This window comes from Sitophilus oryzae, unplaced genomic scaffold (genome assembly GCF_002938485.1).
Source record: "Sitophilus oryzae breed Bouriz unplaced genomic scaffold, Soryzae_2.0 scaffold_1714_pilon_pilon, whole genome shotgun sequence".
Taxonomy (NCBI): domain Eukaryota; kingdom Metazoa; phylum Arthropoda; class Insecta; order Coleoptera; family Curculionidae; genus Sitophilus; species Sitophilus oryzae.
The window spans coordinates 269,748-292,623 of NW_022146407.1; the positions used below are offsets into that span (position 1 = coordinate 269,748).

At 32.8% G+C, this 22,876-nt stretch overlaps 1 protein-coding gene across 2 annotated transcripts in view; it reads right to left on the reverse strand.

Annotated features, from left to right (window-relative positions):
* The window catches only part of LOC115881302 (protein FAM135A), a 94,605-nt gene that overhangs the window by 16,598 nt on the left and 55,131 nt on the right, over nucleotides 1-22,876 (reverse strand). For both annotated transcript variants that reach the window (XM_030898730.1, XM_030898729.1), the window contains exons 6-11: nucleotides 20,280-20,556; nucleotides 13,492-13,751; nucleotides 10,051-10,208; nucleotides 8,942-9,992; nucleotides 6,637-6,896; nucleotides 1,795-1,908 (exon numbers count right to left, since the gene is read on the reverse strand). In XM_030898730.1, the coding sequence (XP_030754590.1) occupies nucleotides 1,795-1,908; nucleotides 6,637-6,896; nucleotides 8,942-9,992; nucleotides 10,051-10,208; nucleotides 13,492-13,751; nucleotides 20,280-20,556 (2,120 nt within the window). The remainder of the gene's footprint in view (nucleotides 1-1,794; nucleotides 1,909-6,636; nucleotides 6,897-8,941; nucleotides 9,993-10,050; nucleotides 10,209-13,491; nucleotides 13,752-20,279; nucleotides 20,557-22,876) is intronic.

Sequence of the window (22,876 nt, forward strand, 5' to 3'; positions counted from 1 at the left end):
ACGATTTGGTGGACCTCGTTTAATCATTTTTTTCTCCTCTTTTCCCTCCAAGCAGTTGGTTTATTAGCATACTCATTCATCGAGCACTCTGTTGGACTTTATGTTGTTGTATTTTATTTCCAGATTAACAATCTCACCCTTAAATTTTATATGAAACTGATTATTGAATATTAAACATATCTGTATATTGATCCATCAATAACTTACCGAATATCAGTGTAAGAAGTTCTTTGAAGTGTTTAAATATTTCTTTCTCTGGTCCATTTAGATTTTAATTATTTCTAAATTAAAAAAAATTATATTGCAGAGCTAACTCAGCTAACCTCTTTATCATTATACGAGAATATTTGGAATTTTCATTCATTGGAGTCAAAATTTCGTAAATTGGGTATCGAGTAAGGGAAGAGTCGCTGCTATAATATTAATAATACTCTTAGGAAGGTGTAACAAGGTAATTAAAAACTTGTACTTACCTTAAAATATCTTTTAAACTACACACAAACAGAACATTTATATAGAGCTTCTGAATGATAAAACAATAATGGCTGCTAAACACATACCACTCCTAGAAAGGAGAAAGGAGAGAGGACACATAAGATATACTTGGTCGGTGTATCTACGCTGAGGCTATCCGCGCATGCGCACCCCTTCATTTCATGCTAGAATGTAGACACAACAGTACACTATTACAAAGTGTCTATATAGATATTTATTTTATGTGTATACGTCACATTTTTACAAGGTGTGTACTAAAGGCAAAACTATGATACAAAGTATCACACATACATATGACTTATACATTGTATGTCTCATATACCGACGTCAGATTTCATCATTTTAATAATTATTTGTTACGTTACAAAAAACTCTTTAGAATCTTGAGTGCATACGGTATACAATTAGTAAACACTGTATCACACAATTCTATCAATATAAACCTGCGTGTATCTCATATGTATATGTTAGAACTAGATGAACACTTAGGTTCACTTTAACATATGTTGTTTCTCATGTGTCTCCCTTGTAGAAACGTAATTTCATTTGGACGTGTTATATGGGAAAGTGTTCTGGTGTTTCCCCATTTTCCCCACAGAATCTGGATTCTGTGGGGAAACACCAGGACTGCATCGGTTGTTTCTCAGCTTCAGCCTACTCAGATGTTCGTTAAAGAGGCAGTGTCAGAAAATTTCTGAGTTCTGTCTTCCAGGTTTGTCAGTTCCGCTTTTAGTTGGTTACCGCTTGGAAAACAGAATGGTTCTAGTCCAGTTAGTGGAGTGTTCACTCCTTTTCTAGCTATATCATTTACTTTTTCATTGCCTTCTATCCCTTGGTGAGCGAACATCCAGAGTAGGAGGACTTTATTTTCTTTGTCTAATTTGTTCAGCTTCTCTAGGCACTCTTTGGCAAACTTCGAATTGATGGTTACTGAGTTGGTCGCGTTTAGTGCTGCTTGATATCGATATTTCCTGTTTTCGATAGTTCCTAGCTAAGATAAATTGTACGCATTTTTTGAGAGCGTAGATTTCTGCCTGAAGGATGCTAGGGTAGGTGCTCATTGATTCGGAGTATTTAGTTTTCAGCCTAAATACTCATATCCCTGTCCCTGCTTTGGTTATGGAAGCATCAGTATACCACGTTATGGTATGGCCTTTTGTATGCTGAGGAAAGCACAATAGAAATTGCTAATGCTCAACACGAAGAAGTACCGATTTGATTAAAGAAAATATAAAACTCTAATTTCTAATACTATTTTCTTTAACCGTCAAAACAAAGATCGTTCTTATGTCATCTTACCGTTTGCTGTAATTGAACTAGAAGGAGATGCCAAATCTCTAAATTGTTTCGGAGGTGGTAAAGCTATATCGTCTTCGTATACGCCCGATGGGTTAGATTGATTAATTTCACAGCCTAAAAATCACAAAAAAGTAAAAAACAATGCACTACTGAATCTATGTCAATCTTCTATTAAATGTATTAAAAGATAGAGCACATCATTACATAATAGTATTGAAAGTTTTGTCTGCGTAATAAATACAGAATTTCTGATCAGGATGGCTTTATTTACAAAGAGCTGCATTTCAAGTATCGTTAATTCGAGACCAATCGGTGAGAACGGTGCTTGCTGTGGTTTGCAGTACTCATAAATATACAATAGTTGTATTATACCGGCGCCTTCCACTCAAAGAGTCGCATTTATCATTTTGAAAATTTTACAGTAGATTATTACAATAATTTCAACAGTCCAAAGGATTGAAACTGACCCCTCAATCTATACTAATATATAAAATCCTTAAGTGACTGACTCACTGATTAATCACGATCCTGCTCAAACCACTCAACGTAAGAAGCTCAATTTTGGCATACAGGTTGATTCTAGGGTATAGAGGTTCGATAAGAAGGAATTTTTCGAAATTCCAGTTCCAAGGGGGTGAAATATTTTTTATTTAAAAAACGGCCAAGTTTCCGAAAAAAAAAACACTTAAACACGTATATTTTATTTTGTTTTTTACATATTTTAAGATTTTTTAAAAGTGTATACAGGGTGTTTAGAAAAATTTGGTCATTGATTAATCACGATCCTGCTTAAAGCGCTTGACGTAAAAAGCTGATTTTGGAAAACGGATTGACTTTAGGGTGTAGAGGTTTGATAAGAAGGGATTTTTCGAAACTCGAATTCTAAGGAGGTGAAACCACCCCTCAAAATTAGAATATTTTTTATTTAAAAACCGGTGAGTTTTTCGAAAAAACTCTAAACACGTATATTTTATTTTGTTGTTTTACATATTTTAAGATTTTTTAAAAATTTATATAGGGTGTTTCATAAAATATGACCATCGAGTAATCACGATTCTGCTTAAATGCTTGACGTTTAAAGCTGATTTTTGGCAAACGGATTGACTGTGGGGTGTAGAAGTTCGATAAGGAGGGGTTTCTCGAATCTCAAATTCCAAGGGGGTGAAAATACCCCTGAAGTATTACAATATTTGTTATTTAAAAAACAGTTAGTCTTTCGGGAAAACGCATGGATACACATAATTTATTTTGTTTTTTTACATATTTTGAAAATTTTTAAAAAATTATACAGGGTGTTCCAAAAAGTTGGGTAATTTATTAACCACGACTGCTTAAACTGCTTGAAAGCTTATTTTTGGCAAACGGATTTTTCGAAAGTCAAATTCCAACGAGATGAAACTACCCCTCAAATATTACCAAGTTATATAATAATATCGCCATATTGTTTTTTCTCATGCTGACATAAATGTGAGAAAATTTTATCCAGTTTGAATGTTAATGGAAATTCTTGCTTTGCTTTATCATCACCGTTACAAATGATTAATTCGACGCGAACGAAGTCGCGGGTACACGCTAGTTAATAATAAAGGAACGTAATTTTCTAAACAATATGAACTGATCTCAGACACACCTTAAAACTCATATATGACAAATAATGATGAAACGGTGAACGATGGTTGAACAGTCTTTACTTTTAAAGTCCTATCGACTTTTTCCAAAAAGTAAGACTGAACTGCGTAGTCAAAGATTCCAGTCCCCAAAGATGCAGTGCCTTCAAAAACGCAATTCCAGTATAAGCACATATTCTCGCAAGCACATATATAAGCACATATTCCGCAAGCACATATTCTCTATTCCGGAAAGGCCTTCTCACAACTATCCACTTAGGAATGCGGAGCACGATATTTATCTGCCAACCCCGAGCTCAGAACTAGTTAAGGGCTCAATACTGTACAATGCCAAGAAAATGTACAATCATTTCATGTACAATTATTTCGAATATCAAGTCACTTTCATTCTTTCCCGCATTTCGCAAAGCTCTGAAATCATACTTACTGGAGAGAGCCCTATATGCGGTAAACGACTTTTTTGTTGATGTTTAATCATGAACAATTTAGAATTTTAATTTTAATATTTTGATCATCTCACACACTGGTTAAAGGTCTAGTATTTAATATTTTATAACTCTTGATTTTATGTTATTATAACATGATTTTATCCATTTACAGTTTTCCTTTTGTAAAATTTTCTAGATACGCCCGTGTTCTGCAATGTCCATATATGTTTTATTTGTAATTTTATGACGTAATTTTTTTTTTATTGATTTGTATTGTATGAAATTTTTTGTATTATTTGTATATTTGTTTTTGTGCTTTTTTTGTTTTGCTTTGTCGATGAAGCTGTTTTGGCTTTTTGTACAATAAAGCGTTGTTTTTCTTTTCGAATCGGTTCCAACGGATGTAAAATTGTATTTTTCTTCGTGGAGAACATTTTGAAAAGCAATACCGTTAAAAGTTATGTAATGTTTTTTTTTCTACCTCTATATGCAAAATATAAAAGACAACCCTCATAAATCACATTAAAAGACGTTTTTTTATTTCGCTCTACTGTAAAATGTTAGTTACGACACTTACTATAGAAGATGACGATATGTATATCTTGCGAATGGGGTTTACACCAAAGACATCTAACTAAAAGGAAACAAAACAATTTACATTTTATCGCGATCACGAACCGTGTTCCGCAAAAATCAATGATGACAGATTTACGCGGTATGTCATAGAATACGGTTCGAGTTCCAAATGTTATTATCGTTATTAATGTTTTTTGGGTACCTATAGAAACGTTAAACTAAATATTTGTATAGGTATATATAACTATAATTAATATACATAGATTGTGCCAGGATTATACCTTTGAAATTATTTTTAGTTTTCTAATTAAATTATATTAAGGAAATTATAGGAAATTACAATAACGAGCGGCATCGCTGTGGATTCATCTTTACTACGAAATTGTCGAAATCTGTAGGAATTTACGCAGACATTTGACGTTTTCATTTGTTTTCAGTCAACTTATATTTGACACAGGGGGGTGACAGTGAAATAGGAAAATTGGAAACAGTCATTAGTGTCATTCCTGTCATTCTCCTCACGACAAGTATGGCCGCCTAGACAAGGACAGCATTGTTTTTGTCTAACTATTTTCTAACTTTACAGTTTAGAATTGACAGATTTCAGTTTCAGAGACAACTTCAGATTTGTTCTAGAACAAATTCGAAAATATTCGACGCCATTTTAATTCATTCCGTTTACTTTCGTTTTGGAAGTTCAATTTAATATTTCGGTTGAAATTTATAAATATAATGGTATTAAAGTATATAAAATATATATTACATGAAGAATCCTGGAGAAAACGACGTTTCTGCAGTAGTAGGTATGTCCCATGTATATGAAAAATAGGTAGTAAATAAACACTGTTTTTACATTTTTTAGATGCAATAAAAATCATGTTATAATATCTTTGATCGGCGATTTTTCTGAAAATGGAAGCAATTTACAGCAAGGTAAGATCATTTTTAACTATAGCCAACATTATTTATCTCCAGTATGTGCGATTTATTGTCAATAATGCAATAAGACTGATAATCTGATTATGTTATCCGACTAAAAAGTCTCTTTTTGCTTCTTTTTGATTTATAAGCCAGGCCTCTTTGGGAATAATGGACGCTTTTTTAAACAGTATATTTATATTTTATACCTATTGATATTTTTACATTGTTAATTTTAGTATAAAAAATTGTTTTTCTGTTTTTCTGGTTTTTGTATAAGGCTCCCGTTTTCATGTTCGTGTGTCCGTTTTCTGTCCTTGAAGTCTGCGAATACGTGTGTTTATTTACAAATTACTGTAAGTCATGCTTATACCTTAACTAATTTACGTTAAAAGTACATATAATTAACTAATTGGTATTGAAACAAATACAATCCTCTATATTTATATATTTATTTACGTTGTTCCATATTTCAAATAAAAATATGTGAATAAATAATTTTTGGTTTTATTTACAAAAAAGTATTAAGCCATCATGTCCTTATCATGTCAACCTGTCAATTGGAAAATTAGTTCTCCAGACGACAACGAAGGCTTTCGGTGGCGTATCGTGTTTCCACGATTTAACACAGAGTTGACACTTCTTTCTAGTTAATTATTTTATGATTTGACAGCGCGCGGTTGTGAATTTTGTGCGGTAGTTGAACGTTTTGGTAGCTTTTGAACAACTTTCTAATAATTATTAGTGTTTATTGCAAAGAAAACTATTTAAAGTAGTTCTTAACTATCTACGATGGTTCGCCAGTGCATAGTTTGTAAAAAGGTGGACTATTCTAACCCGGAATTGATATTTCGACGGTAAGTGTCATTACGTTTTTTTTTAACTTTAGCCATGCTTACACGTACACGTATTAAACACGTACCTATATTTTCTTATTTGTTGGCGCTTTCGATTGTTAAATTAGAGTTACCGTCAGTTAGACCTCAGGCAAAAATAGTTATAATGGAAAATTGGTCTTAGGCAATCCCAATCAATTTTTGATAAAATTCATCAATTTTTGATAAAAAAAAACATTACGCTACTGATAGAGCCAAACGACAGAAAGATAGACGAAACTCAACCGTGTTGTCATATTTATGTACCCATCTCTTTTTAACTGTCATAAAAGTGTCAAACCATGTATGATTCTAAAAAATTGAGTTTTATGAATGGATTGTTCTGTTTACCCATTCAGATGTCTTTGGTTTTAACCATGTATGCTCTATCTTTTTAATCTAAGGTAATCAACTCACCTTTAAAAATAGATATTTCGGTTTTCTTTTCCTTATCTTTACTCACTTCGTTTGTCAGAGAGGTATTTAAATAAATTTTATTCGTTTTGTCCTTAACTCTTCTACTATCGCATTTTTTACGCTCACTATTATTCACTTTGGTTAATTTTTTCGTTTCTGCGGTTAAATTGAATAGCTTCTTTTGTAACTTATCTAGTTTTGATTCTAGAGCACTTGTGGCAGGATTTGGTATCTCAGTACTCGAAGCGACTGAACTGCTCCTAAAAGAAAAGACTTGAATATTATAACAGCAACGTGTGTTTACCTGTATAGGGTGAGTCTTAAATAAGTGCAAATATTTTCAGGGCTGGGAGATTTCGATAAAAGCAACATACTTTCTCTTTACCGTTTTTCAAATAAGTCCAAAATAACAGAATTATTTTAGTTTGAAAATTTCCAAAAAAATATGTTTTTTGCTTGAATTTTGAGAACCACAGGATCTTTTCTGGGTTTTCTTTCTTTTATATTTAATCCGCTACCTATGTTGCCATATGATCGAGAAATTATATTTTAATACTAAAAACTAAAAAAATTTCCAAATTTTATTTCAATAAAATTCCAAATTTTGAAAAAAATTTCGCGAAAAAATCCTCAAAATCGTTTCTCTCGGGTCGAAATATACTAGCCCTTAGACTCGCCCTGTATAAATATCTACAATATATCGGCACTTAATACTGACAACAACCTTATACTGACAACCGGAGACTATTTTTTTCTTAATGACAAACTAGGTAAAAGAAATACTTCTTTCACATTTTATTTATAGTTTTATATATCAAATGCTAATACTTAGCTATTTTAAAAATAAAATTTCGAAATATTTGTATGTTCATGGTCATTGGTTGTAGCAATCAAGCCATCAAAGAGTTATCATATAAGTCACTTTTTTCAAATGAAACCCCATAGTTTCTGATACATCTTCATATATTTGAGCTGAAGGGTTTTGATCATGTTTCTCATAATTATGCTGAATTGTCTTGGCTAAAACTTTTAAGCCTAACTGAGTATCACACATTAGTTCTTATTCTCAAAATAATAACAAGTTCAAAGAGAGAAAAGTTAAAATTCAGTCTTGTGAACATCAAGAAGTGAGCATCAAAGAACTTTATTACAAAATGTGCATAATATGTTTTGACATGATTATCAGTTTGTTGTCATTATTTCACCAATATTCCGTAGATATAGAAATATTACGCCTTTTTTGATTGAACAAAATTTACGTCTCTGCAAAAATGCGTTGTTTGTAGTGGTGGGCAAAACCGATATTTTTAAATAAGAGTTGAAACTGTTACTGTTACTTACATATAGCAGCTGTGTCTATCTATTTACATGTTTGTATATTTACATGTTTATACATTTACTGTTTCCTTGATGGTGTTGTATCTTGTTTGGTAAATGCTATAAGCTAAATAATTAAATTCTAAGTCCACCGTACACCGCGATCGACGGACACAAACGAAAAATCTATCATTTTTCAACTCAGCTTATCTCGACCGCCGGCCGTTATGCTCGTAACTGGTTAAAAAACAATGCATCTAAAATAGCTGATTATTTTCTATACGTTATTCTCAAACCTGGTGCGAGCCCAACATCGACAATCGACCGATGCAGCAGCGTTACTTTCCCACTCCGGTTATCTCGACCACTATGCGTTATGCTCGCAACTGATTAAAAAAGCTGCTTATTTTATATACTGTTATTTTTAAGCTGTTAATAACTCAACACGGACATCGACCGATGCAGCAACGTTCCCCACTCCGCTGTATCTCGACTATCGACGCGCCATGCCACCGCCCGTTATCGACGGTTGTTGAAATAAAAGGTTTTTCATACTAGTTGTTTTTTGGAATTGCTTCGAGCCGTATAGAATTTCGTGGCGATGTAGAGCGCCGACTTCGTTTCACAAGCGGTCGATCTCTAACGGTTGCGTTATGTTATTTCTAAATAACTGTTATAAAATAACAGATAGTTAAATAACAACACATCTCTAGTTGTTTGTAAGAGGGCATCAAATTTTAAAAAATCAAACACATTTTTTAAAGCATTTTAAGACGTCTGAGTAAGATTTACTCCCGAATACGAACAAACGGTAACACACGCTAGATGTGTTTTCGGCTTTAGATTTCCTCCTGAATCCGAATGAACGTTTGCAAAATGTATTCACGCCTTGAGATAAAGATTTCTATTAATAGTTTATAAATAAAAAGACATGAAGAACTTCATATTTACGTTAAGTACTAGCTTCAAAAACTAGCGTCTGTCTTACCTGGAAGTTATCCAACCGCTCTGTTCGCTGGTGGACGACGAGCAGCTACTGTAGTACTTCATGCTCGGATACCTGTACTTCTCCTCCGACTTCGGACTTAGATTAGGCAGTGATTCCGTTCCGGAAGAGACGAGCAACGGGAACATTTCTTCGGACAGGCACGAAGTACTGCGCACTTTGCGCAACACCCCGTTCAGTACTTGACTACTACTAGACGACCCTGTTTTCTGGAAGAAGGTTTGAGACAGGCTCTCCGTCGAGCTACTGGTCGAGCCTATCTCGAATATTTTTGATTTCGAACTTTGATTATCTTTCCTTTTTTTAACACTATCGCCGTTGTTTAAGGCAAAGCCGTTAGAGATCGCGGTGAGATTTTCGGTTTTCCTCGTTTGATTTCGCGTTTTTTGATTTATCAGCGAATTGAATCTCTTGTCGTCGTTGGCAGGTTTCTTTTTGGGCGAGAATGTTTGCATGGATGTTGATCGAGGAATGTTGTATAATCCTTCACTCGCTGTGTGACTTGCGGATTTTACCATTACTCTTTCATTTTCATTTTTCTCCACACTTTCTTTCTTAGGCATGCCTCCAGAACTTTTCTTATACTTTTTACTGTGTCTGATATTAAGCGATCTAAAGTTATTAATCGGACATTCGCACACCCGCTGTACAACGTCCGGTTCGTTCGCTTCAACCTCCAGAAAATTCCCTCTATCCTGCTTCAAACTATACTCGCTAGCGACATTTTTCAACGTCTGTATCTTGTAGAAGCGGGACTGCTGTTGCTTATCGACATACTTCTTTTGGCTGGAGCTCGTTGTGTTGTTTTGGATGTTGGACATGGATATGTGAAAACTGTTATTGGATGCGACTTGGAGGTGATCGAGGGATTTGCTGTGCCTAGCTGGGACGGTGTTGCTGAAACACTCATCCCATTTGTAAAGGCCGCCTATTTTCTGGAACTGTTTTTGCGGTTCCCAGACGTCGATGCCGCACGAACAGCTGGTGTTATCGGTTGTTTTCGATCTCTTAAAATTCGTTGGTTCTAAGATATCTAAAAATGAATTGACTTTACCGAATTTCATTTGTAATATCAGAAATATAAATTTTACCTTGGGATTTGGGAGCAGCGTACTGCTCGTAAGTCTTTTTGTCGTAATTAAAGGGGTACTGATATTGGTCTTCAAATATAATAGGCATTGATGCACAATCTCCATCTAGAAAACTGCAGTGAACTGGCAAAGGAGGCAAAAGCTGCATATACTTGGACCTAGATAAAAAATAATACTGTTTTACTATTTCTAATACATCGTTAAAAACAAATATAACTCATAGTTAAACACAATTAAATTATGTCAACATTTCATAGTTATACAGGGTCGCCGTTATGTATAGAAAAATGGCGCCTAGTGGTGAAAAGACGTGTATGAAATTTCATAATAGATATTATGAAAAAAACATTTTTTCTCAAAACATTGACACCATGCATCTCGAAAACGAAAGATATTTAAAAACTTATATTTATGTGAACTGTTTACCTTAAAAACACGTTTTTAATAAACAATGCAGACGAATAATTACTACTATTGTATTTTAGGTTTTTATTTTTGTATGTTGTTTTTAGTTAATGTCTTAATGTCTCCACTTCAGCTATTTTGTGTTGAAATAATATTTTGAAATATAAATAAATCAGCTTAAAATGAGTATTATCTTATTCTATATCCCCTTATTTTGTTCTATATTCCTAAAATCGGTTCAATGCACAGCTAATAGACACATTTGTTCTATATCCAAATCTAAAATCACTTATATCTTTTAAATAAAGCTTCTAAAAGTAAAATAAATACATATGTTTGAAAGGCTTTTATATTACCTTTAATTTGTATGTTTAATAGAACCATTTTGGTATATAGTGTTTACGGATATCCAGTTTAAACTTTAAACCTTGTTTTCTCAGTTTCATTGAAATGGTCTATAGAACAATCTTATTCTAGGGTGACGATTTGACATCTATAAAAAGACAGGGGCACGAGAAACCCACCCCCACCCCTACAAAAGTTTTAGTAGAAATGTTTGCAATTTCAATGACGAATTAATTTTATGTCCAAAGGTTTATGTAGTATTTACTACATTTTTTGTCCTTTGTAAAAACATGCAAATTCGCATAGTTTAATGTAATGTTTAATGTTAATTAAGGTCACTAAAGTTTTTTTACAGAATATATAGACAATAAAACTGTAATGTAAGTATGAGGAACAACAGGTTGTGAACATCAGATTTTTTTTAAATAAAAAAAAACAAATTTTAATAAGTGCATAATATGTTTTAATATGATTATCCTTTTGTTGTTATTATTTCAATGTTATACAACATAAGTGTCTCAATATTCCATAATCATGAAACTACTACGTATTTTTGGAACCAAAAGTAGTTAATTTACCTCTATGTTTTGCTAGAAGCTTTAACATTACTTTCACAAACTACCTTAACCACAACATAAATTATTTTAATTAATCATAATTTATTTTTTATAACCACAACAGTAGAACTGTTTTGTAACTTTGACGACGACTGAGTTATTTGATTTTCGAAAAAAATGTCCTAGTATTTACTACATTTTCTGTTTCTTGTAAGAAACGTTATTTGACACAGGTTTTTAAGAAAAAAATGTTTTTGAAGCTGACCCACAAACATTTGTTGCAACATCAAGCATTAAAATCTAATTGGCAAAAATATGGAATGTTAAGTAAGTGCCACAAGTCAAACCAAACCAACCCCCCACCCTAACGAATAAAAGAAGCACTTTTGTATAGATATAAATACTGTTCAATTAACTATTTTGTGGCTCTAAAAATACGTAGCAGTTCACGGAATATTAGGACACCCTGTATATTAAAAAAATCCTAAAATAAAATTCCATATAATAAAAATATTCTATTATGACTTTCAGCCTTAGCCCACGGCCACACAGAAAGCGTTTTTAGCGTTTTGCGTCTCAAGCGCTTTTTGCGATTTTACCGTTATAAGCGCTTTTTTCCATTTGTGTTCAATAAAAACACACAAAATACGCGGCAGGTCTGCAGTTTCTATTAAGATGTCCATTAGGAACGTTGCAAGCTCGTGGATTCCCGGCCCGTCCAACAATCAATCCTGTGAGAAAGAGATAGGCGAGGTCGGCGCCGTTAGCGCTGAAGAGACGAAGATAGAAGACGCTGGGATTGAATTGTGGACGGGCCGGGGCATATATTCGGAGATAAACACAATCTACTGCTAGTACCAATGGTGTGTGTAAAAATAATAATTATTATTTGCCATTTATTTTACGAATTTTAGTTTATATGTGTATAGTTTTTTTATGTTGTAGTGTTGTGGTTAGTACTATAAGTTATAACTATAATATAATATAATAAATAATTATAATTATATAATAGAATAGTAAATATTTCTAGTTGCTAATGCAATTTTAGGACATGATTTATGAAACATTATGGAGTGAAACTTCTTTACGCGCGCTGGGAGTAAAAATTGAAGGCCGTGACATACGAGCTAGTGAGTCGGCCCTGACACACAAGCTCGTTGTAACGAAATGTGTTAAGGGCTTAGAAATACGTAGTGACGCGACGTATATTTGTGAGCAGTCCACGTGTTTATCAAAAATATTGATTATTTAATACAAATTTTGAAAAGGTGAATAAAATTATTACGTGTAAAAAAAAACATTTGATACACGTAAAAAACTTTTTTTATTACTTTACGCGAATAAAACTGTTACACGTAAAAAACTCTTTTTTACGCGTATAAAACTATTTGTTACTGATAGAAAACTATTTTTTACGCGTGTAAAACTATTTGTTACTGGTAGAAAACTATTTTTTACGCGTATAAAACTATTTGTTACTGGAAAAAACTATTTTTTACGCGTATAAAACTATTTGTTACGTATACAAATATATTTGTTACACGTAAAAACTATTTTTTTACGCGTCAAAAACTTACTGTTTCTGGTAGAAAACCTTTCTTACGCAAAAAAATATATTTGACGTGTAAAAAACTATTTGTTACACGTAAAAAAGTATTTTTTACGCGTCAAAAACGTTAAAAAACGACGCGTAAGAAAATATTCCTTTAATTTATTACTTTTTCAACATTTTAAACTACACTTTTTCAAACATTTCCTTCAAATTTTTGAATTTAATAAAATCTTCCTAAACAGTAGATGTTCTTTATAAAAATATTTTTAGATAATATCCTAAAATGAAAAAAATGCATACTATTTAATTTATTTTTATTATATTATTAAATATATCGTCCGCCTATGACGGGGACTCATCTTAGAAAACGCTAAAGACGCTACAGAAAACAAACTGATTTGTTTTCATTTGCGTTTTTGCGAGACACGCCGAACGCTACACGCTTTTGGTGTGGCCACTGCTATATAATCCTGTTATTTTATTTTAGTCGCTAAAGACGCTTCACGCTAAAAACGCTGTGTGGCCGTGGGCTTAGGCTGTTTAAGTATATGACTATTTCTAAAAAATAAAAAGTTATGCTACCTTTTGAGCAACTCCGTTATAACAAGGTACTTGTGGTATTTCGTCTCGTAACAGTCTAACGCCGACTTTCTCGGATTGTAAACAAGGAAAAACAGCTCGGCAAACCGACGCACTCGAAGATGATGGTGTTTCCTGCTTAGGAACTGCTGTATGGCGATCTTGCAACTGAACGTGAGCAAAAAATAATTCCAAAGTTTGATGTTGTCGGCGCAGAGCTCTTGAAGATTCGAAGTGGGTTTGTAGGGGTTTCTTTTTAAAAACTAAAAACAAAAAATCATATTTGTATAATACCGTGTAAAATTTTGTTATTTTCATGTACAGGGTGGAGCTACTACAGAATCTTTGAAAAAATCTTTATAAAAGGATTATACATAAGATGTAGTTGTATTTTGAGTGTACAGGGTGGGTCAAATTAATATAGATAGACGAAAATTAATATCGGTATCTGGAGCTCAATTTTCATCAAAAATATGATGATGAAAACCGCACATCAATATTTGTTACCGTTTCGAAGTTACGGGGTGTTTTTCAAAAATGTGCATTTTCAAAAAATCGCTGTAACTTTTTTGCTATGAAACATTTTTTTATTTCTATAAAAACAATTCCAAAGCACATTTTTACGTAGAATTTAATGGTTTAAGTATAATTTTTTTAAAATTAATAATTTAAGAGTTATCAAGAGAAAACTTCATTTTTTATTTGGGACACCCTCTATATTTTTAATTAACTGAAAAGAATTTAAAATTAACTTTCCAAAAATATAGCACACTTGATATTTTGTTATAATCCCCTTCGAAATACAGAATTTTTAAAAATTTGCCACTTTTAATTAGTAGGCTTTGGACCCCTTATTGATGATATGCCCTTAATGGAACTCGAAAACATATTTTTCCAGCAAGACGACGCACCGCCTCTGAACGCTGAAGTTCTCAGCAAATTTTTGCAGCCCATTTCAAAAATAATTGAATAGCTAATCAATATCACAGCCGTTGGCCGTCGAGGCCGCCTGACTTTGTGTCCATGGATCTAATCCTATGGATATATTTGCAAAAAGGTTCCTTATTCTTCCTCATAATCTAGACAAGAATTAGAAATACTTCGCAGTTATGAGGGGGTATTCACCCCCACTTCACTCATTACCAACTGAACTAAAAAAATTAGCCCCAAACTCCTTCAGACTTCATTTTAAAATAAATAACTGATAATGCATCCTCTTGCCCCATGTCTTGCAACTAGATCTTACAAATATTGTAAATGCCTTGTTGATTTTTTTTTGTTTAGGTTAGGTTAGGTTAGTTAGTAAATTGATGGCTATTAAGATTAAATTTTTATTTATAGTGTATATATATATTTTTTTTCTAGAATAATAGTAACTCGACTGATATTAAGATTAAATTTTGTATTTATATAGTGTATTTTTTTTTCTTCTTTAATGTATTGTAAGTTTAACAGTTGATGAATAGGAAGTATTAATAGATCAAGAGAGAGACCATAAACACATTACTTTATATATTATTAAAAAAAAACGGGAACTGGACTAGATCTTTTTTTAATTCTTTTTCAGTTCCTTTTTGCGTATCAACAGAATTAATATTTATTTGTAAAAACTTATGTAAAAATGTAATTGATACTGCAAATAAACATATTATTATTATTATTATTATTAAAAATATACAGGGTGTCCTATATAAAAAATCAAATTTTCTTTTGATAAATCTTAAATTATTAATTTTAAAAAAATTATACTTAAACCATTAAATTCTACGTAAAAAGGTGCTTTGGAAATGTTTTCATAAAAATACAAAATTTTCCATAGCAAAAAAGTTACAGCGATTTGTTAAAAATGCATATTTTTGAAAAACACTCCGTAACTCCGAAACGGTAACAGATATCGATATGCGGTTTTCACCATCATGTTTTTGACAAAAATTGAGCTCCAGACACCGATATTAGTTTTTGTCTATCTCCTATAGAAAAGGGTGTTTCCATTTAAAAGCGTCGAATTTGACCCACCCTGTACTTATATTTTCATATTTTTGTATTTTTCTTTAAAAAGGTATGTAAATTTGGTAAAGTATAAACGGGATATAACCATTTTAGGACAAGCAAAAACTTGTATGAAGAGTGCATTTTTCTCAAAAAGTTAATAATAAAAAAGTGTTTACTCTACCATGTAAAGACAACCCGGGGACATATTACTAGTCTCTAATAATAAACGCATGTTTTGAAAATGAAAGAAAAATGAGACTTTTGCGAACATAAGTTTGGTTTGGTACGGATACGGTAAAAGTTTCCTGTAAATATGTATATCATCCTATATATACTGGGTGAATTTTCTACGATGTTCTCTATGGATAATCTAATCTAATCTTGGAAACTACTGCAGATAGAAAGTCGGTTAAATGGGGAAAGAATAGCAATTTTCTGGGGTCATAAATATGCGCCTTTCAGATTTTTGGAAAAGTTCATGGCTTCTTCAGACATTTCGAAAAAAAAACATTTCGGCTATTTTAAAAATTTTCCCTAATTCCATTATAATCTATTTTAGACAAAATGTTTTCAGACAAAAGTTGTAGATAATCACATCCTTTATGAAACTGTGTTCTCCGATTTTTTTTCTAAAGCCTGTCATTTTTGACATATGACACAAACATATGTTTTTTAAATGGAAACCATAGTTGGCCATGACTTCATAAAAACGCCATTCTTTAAGCTTTTGAGCGATATAAGCTATAATATGTTTTTTTCGAAAAATTACTGAGTTATAGCCAATTCGTATCATTTTTAAACAATTTCACTTAGTTAGCCATGGAAACAAGTTTATCGTCGTTGCTCTCAGAAATGTCAAACTGTCACATCCAAACTTTGTAAATTAAAATAAACAAAAATTGTAAATATGAATTTTTCAAATAAAGAAAAGCGAGTAGGATTATTGGTTCAACTTTTCTTGGCCATACATTTTCGAGGATATGTTGACCGGTGAACGTTTTACGCTTTTTAGAGAACGGTTTTCAAGACATGTTAAAAAGTTAAATTTAGAGATTCGCGCAACAATAGAGTGGTTCCAACATGCAGTGGCGTAGCGTGGATTAATATAGATGTGGGCAAAGTCGCATCATAGAGGCCGCTTTGCTTTCGTTCCCTAAATCTACAAATTAAAATAATCTTACCAAACATGCTTCGACACGACATATCTACTCTAATGGAGTTTGGTAGATTAGGCACTAAAAGTTGTAGTTCTTTGTAAAGCTCATAAGATTCTATGTCTGCTTTCCCATTTTGAAGTACTACAATTAAAGCATTACAGTGCTTCAAAAGTTCATTAAAAGAACGGGGAATCCCAAGTTCATAGACAAATCTTATTTTAGCGACTCATTAACTTGAGTCACCAAGTTTAAATATGCGAAAGGCTACCGTGTGTTTTTAAAGCGCAAAGCTAGGAATTATGTTTCGTTGTTCTTTCATGTTCAGAAAACTGACGAGAGTGGCCAATATTTTTTAAATTTTTATTTTATTTTTATATTAAAAAGGGATTTTAAGTTTGGTGGTATCGCATTTAAAGAGGCCTCGCGAGGCGAAGCCTTAGGCGAGGGCCACTTCGCCCACGCTTAGCTATGCCACTGCCAACATGACTCTCATTATGACACTCCTCCTATAATAAAAGAAATATTAAAAAATATTTATATCATAATTATGCAAACTCAGGAATAGGAAGAGTTGGACCAATTGCCTGGGCCTCCTCAATGATCTGACCTATCCGTTTTAGATGTTCTTATGCGGTATGCTTAACAGCAAGGTTTACAAAAGAACTTATGAATTAAGAGAGGCACAGTTTTTTTCAGTTTTAAAAAGATGCATTTATAAACAATGGCGAATTTTTTAACGCATTTTATAAAATAACTTAAAGTGTATGTAGTGATATAATTTTTTATGTTTTAGTTACAAACTAAAAATAAATAATGCACAGCAATGGAAATTGTAAAGAACCATTTAATAAAATTTTCTGTCTCTTTATGAGTTACAAATCATAACAGAATAAGAATACCATACCAACTAAGTGAAATTACTCAGGAAAGATGGTAATGGGCTCTTTCACTATATTTTGGAATTAGCATAATTGAATAAAGCAATTAATTCTAGAATTTTCTGTTATCTCACTTTCGAAAAATTTGAAGTCGTTCTTAAGAAAATAAATAAAAACAAAAAAGCCCAGAATAAAAATCCGCACTTTATTTTTAATACGTCACACCTGGCATGTTGAAAAGCGGCAACACGGCTGCGGCCGGGCCACCATGCTGACCCACCACCACCTCCACACAAAGCCATTCAACCAATATGGCGGAGATAGAAGTGCTTTATTTGGCGCGTATTTTAAAACCTGTTATATTTCCAAATTACGGCAATTTTCGGCATTTCACAGGAATGTCGGGTTAGATTACGTAATATTTCAATAATTTTTTAATATACAGGGAGTCTAAAAAAGTTCTCTACATGAGTATGGATTTTTTTGTATTATTACTTTTATGAAATCAGTTAGTTACTTTTTATAAAAAGGTCTGCTTTCTCAGAAAATAGGTACTGTTAAAATATTCAAACTTGAGGTAGCATATATAGGGTGTCCAAAATAATCGGAAAAAGAAATAACCAGAAATATATGACAAAAAATAGCAATATAAACTAAATATTCAATTGCAAACACTTACCTACCATAGTTTACAATTTACTGAACGTTTGATAAATATATATTATTATGGACAGTATAGGAAGTTACTTGTCTTAGTAAAAGCCTTGGTAAATGCTCTTAGAATTATAAACTGCACTGACTTGGGTCAAAAAATATGGAATATTTTTTCTATGTTTTGCAGCATTACACGAATGGGAATAAATTTAAACTATAATAGGTGAGGATAAATAAAAAATATAATATGTGTTTCAAGATTTTATATAGAAAAAAAACTAAACTAAACCAAACTTCCGCTTAGCTTAGTTTTCTTTACTCTTTCTCTTTACATAGGGCTTTGTCTTTGTGGTAAAGACGTCATTCCTTTTTTTTGCATAGTTCTTCAATAAAATATTGGATATTCTGAACAAGATGGATTAAATAATAAATTCTGACGTATGTGAGGGGCAATTGTGACCTAAAAAAAGACTTACATCCAGGCCATTTATATTTTCAAATGCCAATGTTGTCAATATCTTTCTGTGATCTTTTTGATGTAAAAAGCTTGATTCTTCTTTCAATATTTTACTTATAGTGAGGTAAGTGTAAGCAGTAGCCATAACTACATCCTCACTAGGGTAACAGAGGCTTTGGCCTTTGGCCTTTTTGAGGTATATTTAATGCCACTTCTTACCCGAGAACTACTAGTAGGAGTGAAATTATCTCTTTTAATAGCTGTCAACCATTTTTTACGAAGCTCGTCATTTTTGGGGAATATAAAAGCAGAAACCTTGGGACCCCCTCTATAATTCCCGTGACACTTTGGAACAGAGCATGTAAAAGGCATGCTACAATAAAATATTAATACCTATCTTTTGATTATTGTAAGTAACCATTATGCAGGTAGTACTATGCAGACTGGCGGCGAAGGCTTTTTACTCATTTAGGTGTAATATCTTGATAAATACTTCTAATTCTTACCTTAAAATAATTAATAATAGAGGAGTACGACAAGCACAAAAGTTTGAAGTTCCCTATGTGGAATGTCTGGTTTGGATTTTTATTACACTGTTATTTTATCATAATTTTCTGATCACACCATCTACTGAACACTAAGAACTAAACAAACGTGTTGCAGAAGCACAACAAACTAGAGATAATTAATTATTTCTGGTATGCAATCGGAACGAGAAACCACTACCGGCTTTTCAGGTTAAAGGTAAACAGTTTAATAATGCGCTGCCTTCGCCGCCATATTTGCCTTGCCCATATCATGTTGATTAGCTTTGAGTTGAGGTGGTGCTGGTCAAATCAAATCGCAATGTTGCCAGTTGTCGGCTGGCGCACGAGCACGGTTCTGCAATGTGATTGGGCGTATTTTTCATACGTCATCAATTGGCACTTTAAAATTATTTCAAATTAAAGCAATTTTGAGGGCCTAAAAAAAATTATTCAATGTCATGGAACTACTTTTTTTGGATAAATATACTGAAGATAGTCTTCTATTTCAGATTTTGTCCTTGAATTAGGTATTTTATTTTTTGTGAAAGAGCCCATTGACTATAACTCAGTAATTTCTCGAAAAAAAAAATTATAGCTTATATCGCTCGAAAGCTTAAAAATGGCACTTTTTATGAAGTCATGGCCAATTATGGTGAGAAGTGTCTAGCCCTAGCAGTCAACTATTAAGCTTGACCAATCAGGTTGGTGGTTAGCCTGGGTATTTGAAGGGTGTTAATTCATTTGTGTCTGTCAAAAACTCTAACGTGATTGGTCGGGCTTAATAGTTGCCTGCTAGGGCTAGACACAAGTATTATGGTGACCGTTCCATTTAAAAAAATATATGTTTGTGTCATATGTCAAAAATGACAGGCTTTAGAAAAAAAAACGGAAAACACAATCTAATTAAGGATGTGATTATCTACAACTGATTATCTGAAAACTTTCTGTCTAAAATAGATTATAATGGAATTAGAGAAAAGAGATGATTTCCGAGATACCCAAAGAGAACATCGTAGAATACTCACCCTGTGTATCGTATTCTGTAAAAAATAGAGAGAAATTCTTTCAGAGAAAATCTAGAGAATAGAGATGTCTTGGAAAAGTGGGCCAACCTGTATAAACTTACTTTAGTGCTGTCGTAATCGTTGTACTTAACAATAAGCGTGTCGTAGTTGTCCGACACGATCTCCTCTCGTTGCAACAACAAAAATTTATATTCTTTAATGGTAGTTTTCAGATTATTGCTGGAATCTAAAAGAACGTTGTAGGCTTCTAAGTGTACTTGGGAAGATTCGTTTATCTTATTATAAAACTTTTGACTGCTCACTTGTAGGACGGGATCGGTTAACGTAGTGCAATGAGCCGTGCGAATTTTGCTCCAAGATTTTGATGATTTCGGTGCACTGAAATAATAAAGAAAAAATATATGTAATAATCGAGTTAGATGATTTGTTAGAGAAGTAATTTATTTTGAATACATAGATTATTCAGGAAACAGTTTGTCTTATAAATTGTAATATATACACGGTGTACCAAACTAAGGGCTGGCAAAGGTTAGTTTTAGGTCGAGATTTCCATATGTAAGAAGAGTGCAATGCGTATATAATGTACTGAACAAAAAGAGAACAGTAAAAACGTTGCCAAATGTATAAAATAAACCGAGAAACTGTGCACATTGCTAAGAGACGTGGAAGCGGATATAGCAGATTCGTTGCGGTCCGCGCGGTAGACCGGTGCGGTCCACGGAATCAGCTCTTGAAATTTTAGTGAAGGATGTACATTATGAGTTCAGCTTCACGATTTAAGTCTCATGACACTTTATTTGCTTATTTATTAACGAATCATTGTAATTTTTCCTATAGCTTGTAAATTTTTAAGTGCAAATTAGAAACACTTGCACTTTTGAAAAAAATAAGTGGAATTGAGTTGGTGTTCGACATTGGTCGCGCTATTAGAACTCTGAATTCAAAAATCGATATCCCGAAATCCATTAGAAATAATTGACTGTAGTTTTGTTCAAAACCTTTTTTAATATTTATGCTATACAGGGTGTTCCAGAGAAAAGTGCAAGTATTTTAACTGGTAGTATAGTTCAACCCCAGAAACACCCCTATAAGGTTTTTTTGCGAAAAAAAAATTTGAAAATTCGGAATTTTTTGAAATTTTTTTTGGATATTTTTTAGTTTTTATTTTAAAAAAATAATTTCTTGATAAAATGGCAACATAGGTAGTAGATTAAATTTACAACAAAGAAAATCCCGAAAAGATCCAGTGGTTCTAAAAATTTTAGCAAAAAATCATTTTTTTTTGGAAATTTTCAAAGTAAAATAACTCTGTTATTTTGGACTTATTTGAAAAAGGATAAGGAAAAAATATGTTTCTTTTATCGAGATCTACCACCCCTTAAAATCCTTGCACTTATTTCTGGGACACCCTGTATTTTCTTTGTAGACAGTATGTGAAAATCTTTATAAATAAAAAAAGTTATGCTAAAAAAAAGCTACGCACTAAAATAAATAGCTTTTTTCTTTTTAATTTTTGGAATAAAAAAAAACAAGCCTTACGAATTTTTTTTATTTAAACGTCTTGTAAAAGATCCGAATTTCAAAATAAGAAAATACGTTTCAATATCTAAAGTAGTTTTTAAATTATCGCGATTACTGACGGTTTCTCGTTAAAAAAATGGACACCCTAACGATTATCCTTATAATTCCATTTCAGATGCTCAGAAACATATCTTTTTTCATATTGTCAAGGTCAAGGGCTAAAATGTATTACTGGTTGCCTGCACAACCGCAACGTATCCGCCAGAAATTAAAAGACTTTTTCAGGCGCCATCTTTTAGTCAAGTCGAGAAGTAAGGGAATCAGACAATGGAATTGTCTGGTATGAAGAAGTACGCTTTCCGAGAATTGGGGAAATTTCGAGAAGCAGTCAATAGAGTATATAAGCCGGAGCCATCGACAACTGGGAGACAGTTTTGAAATTTGAATATACCGCGTGGAAATTGAAAATCGGACAATTTGGTGAAGGAATCTTATAAATAGTTAGTTTGTTGTGTGTTATAAGTTAGTAATTGTGTATAAAGTGAGAAAATAAATTCGTTAAGTATTTTATCGTGAGTTTAAATTAGTGGACCCACGGAATCCGGTGTCAGAAGTTGGTGTCGGAAGTGCGAACAATTGGTGTCGGAAGTGCGATTCAAGAGGATTTTAAGAAGAAATTAAGTGGATTGGAAGATTTTTAGACCGAATTAGAGTATTTTTATGGTTGGTACAAGGGAACAAGCGAAGAAAATGGAGGAAGTAAGCAAACTATTAGGCGATTTTATGGAGAATATGAGAAGAGAAAAGGCAGAAGAACAAGAGAGCTGCGAAAAGAGAAGAGCAGAAGAACAAGACCGCCTACTGAAGATTCTGGAAAATCAAGACAAAATTTTCGAAGATTTGAAAATTCAACGACAACAAGACAAAGAAGAACAGGACCGGCTTGAGAAAATTTTTAGAAGATATGAAAATTCAACGACAACAAGACAAAGAAGAAGAACAGGACCGGCTTGAGAAAATTTTAGGCAATTTAGAAAGTCGTCAGAAGAATGAATGGAGGAAATTTTAGAAGATATAGAAACGCGCCGCCAAAAAAGAAAGACTAGAAGATCAGGACCGTCTTAAGAAAACTTTAGAAAATCAGGAATTTCGACTACAGAAGAATTTTGAAGACCTG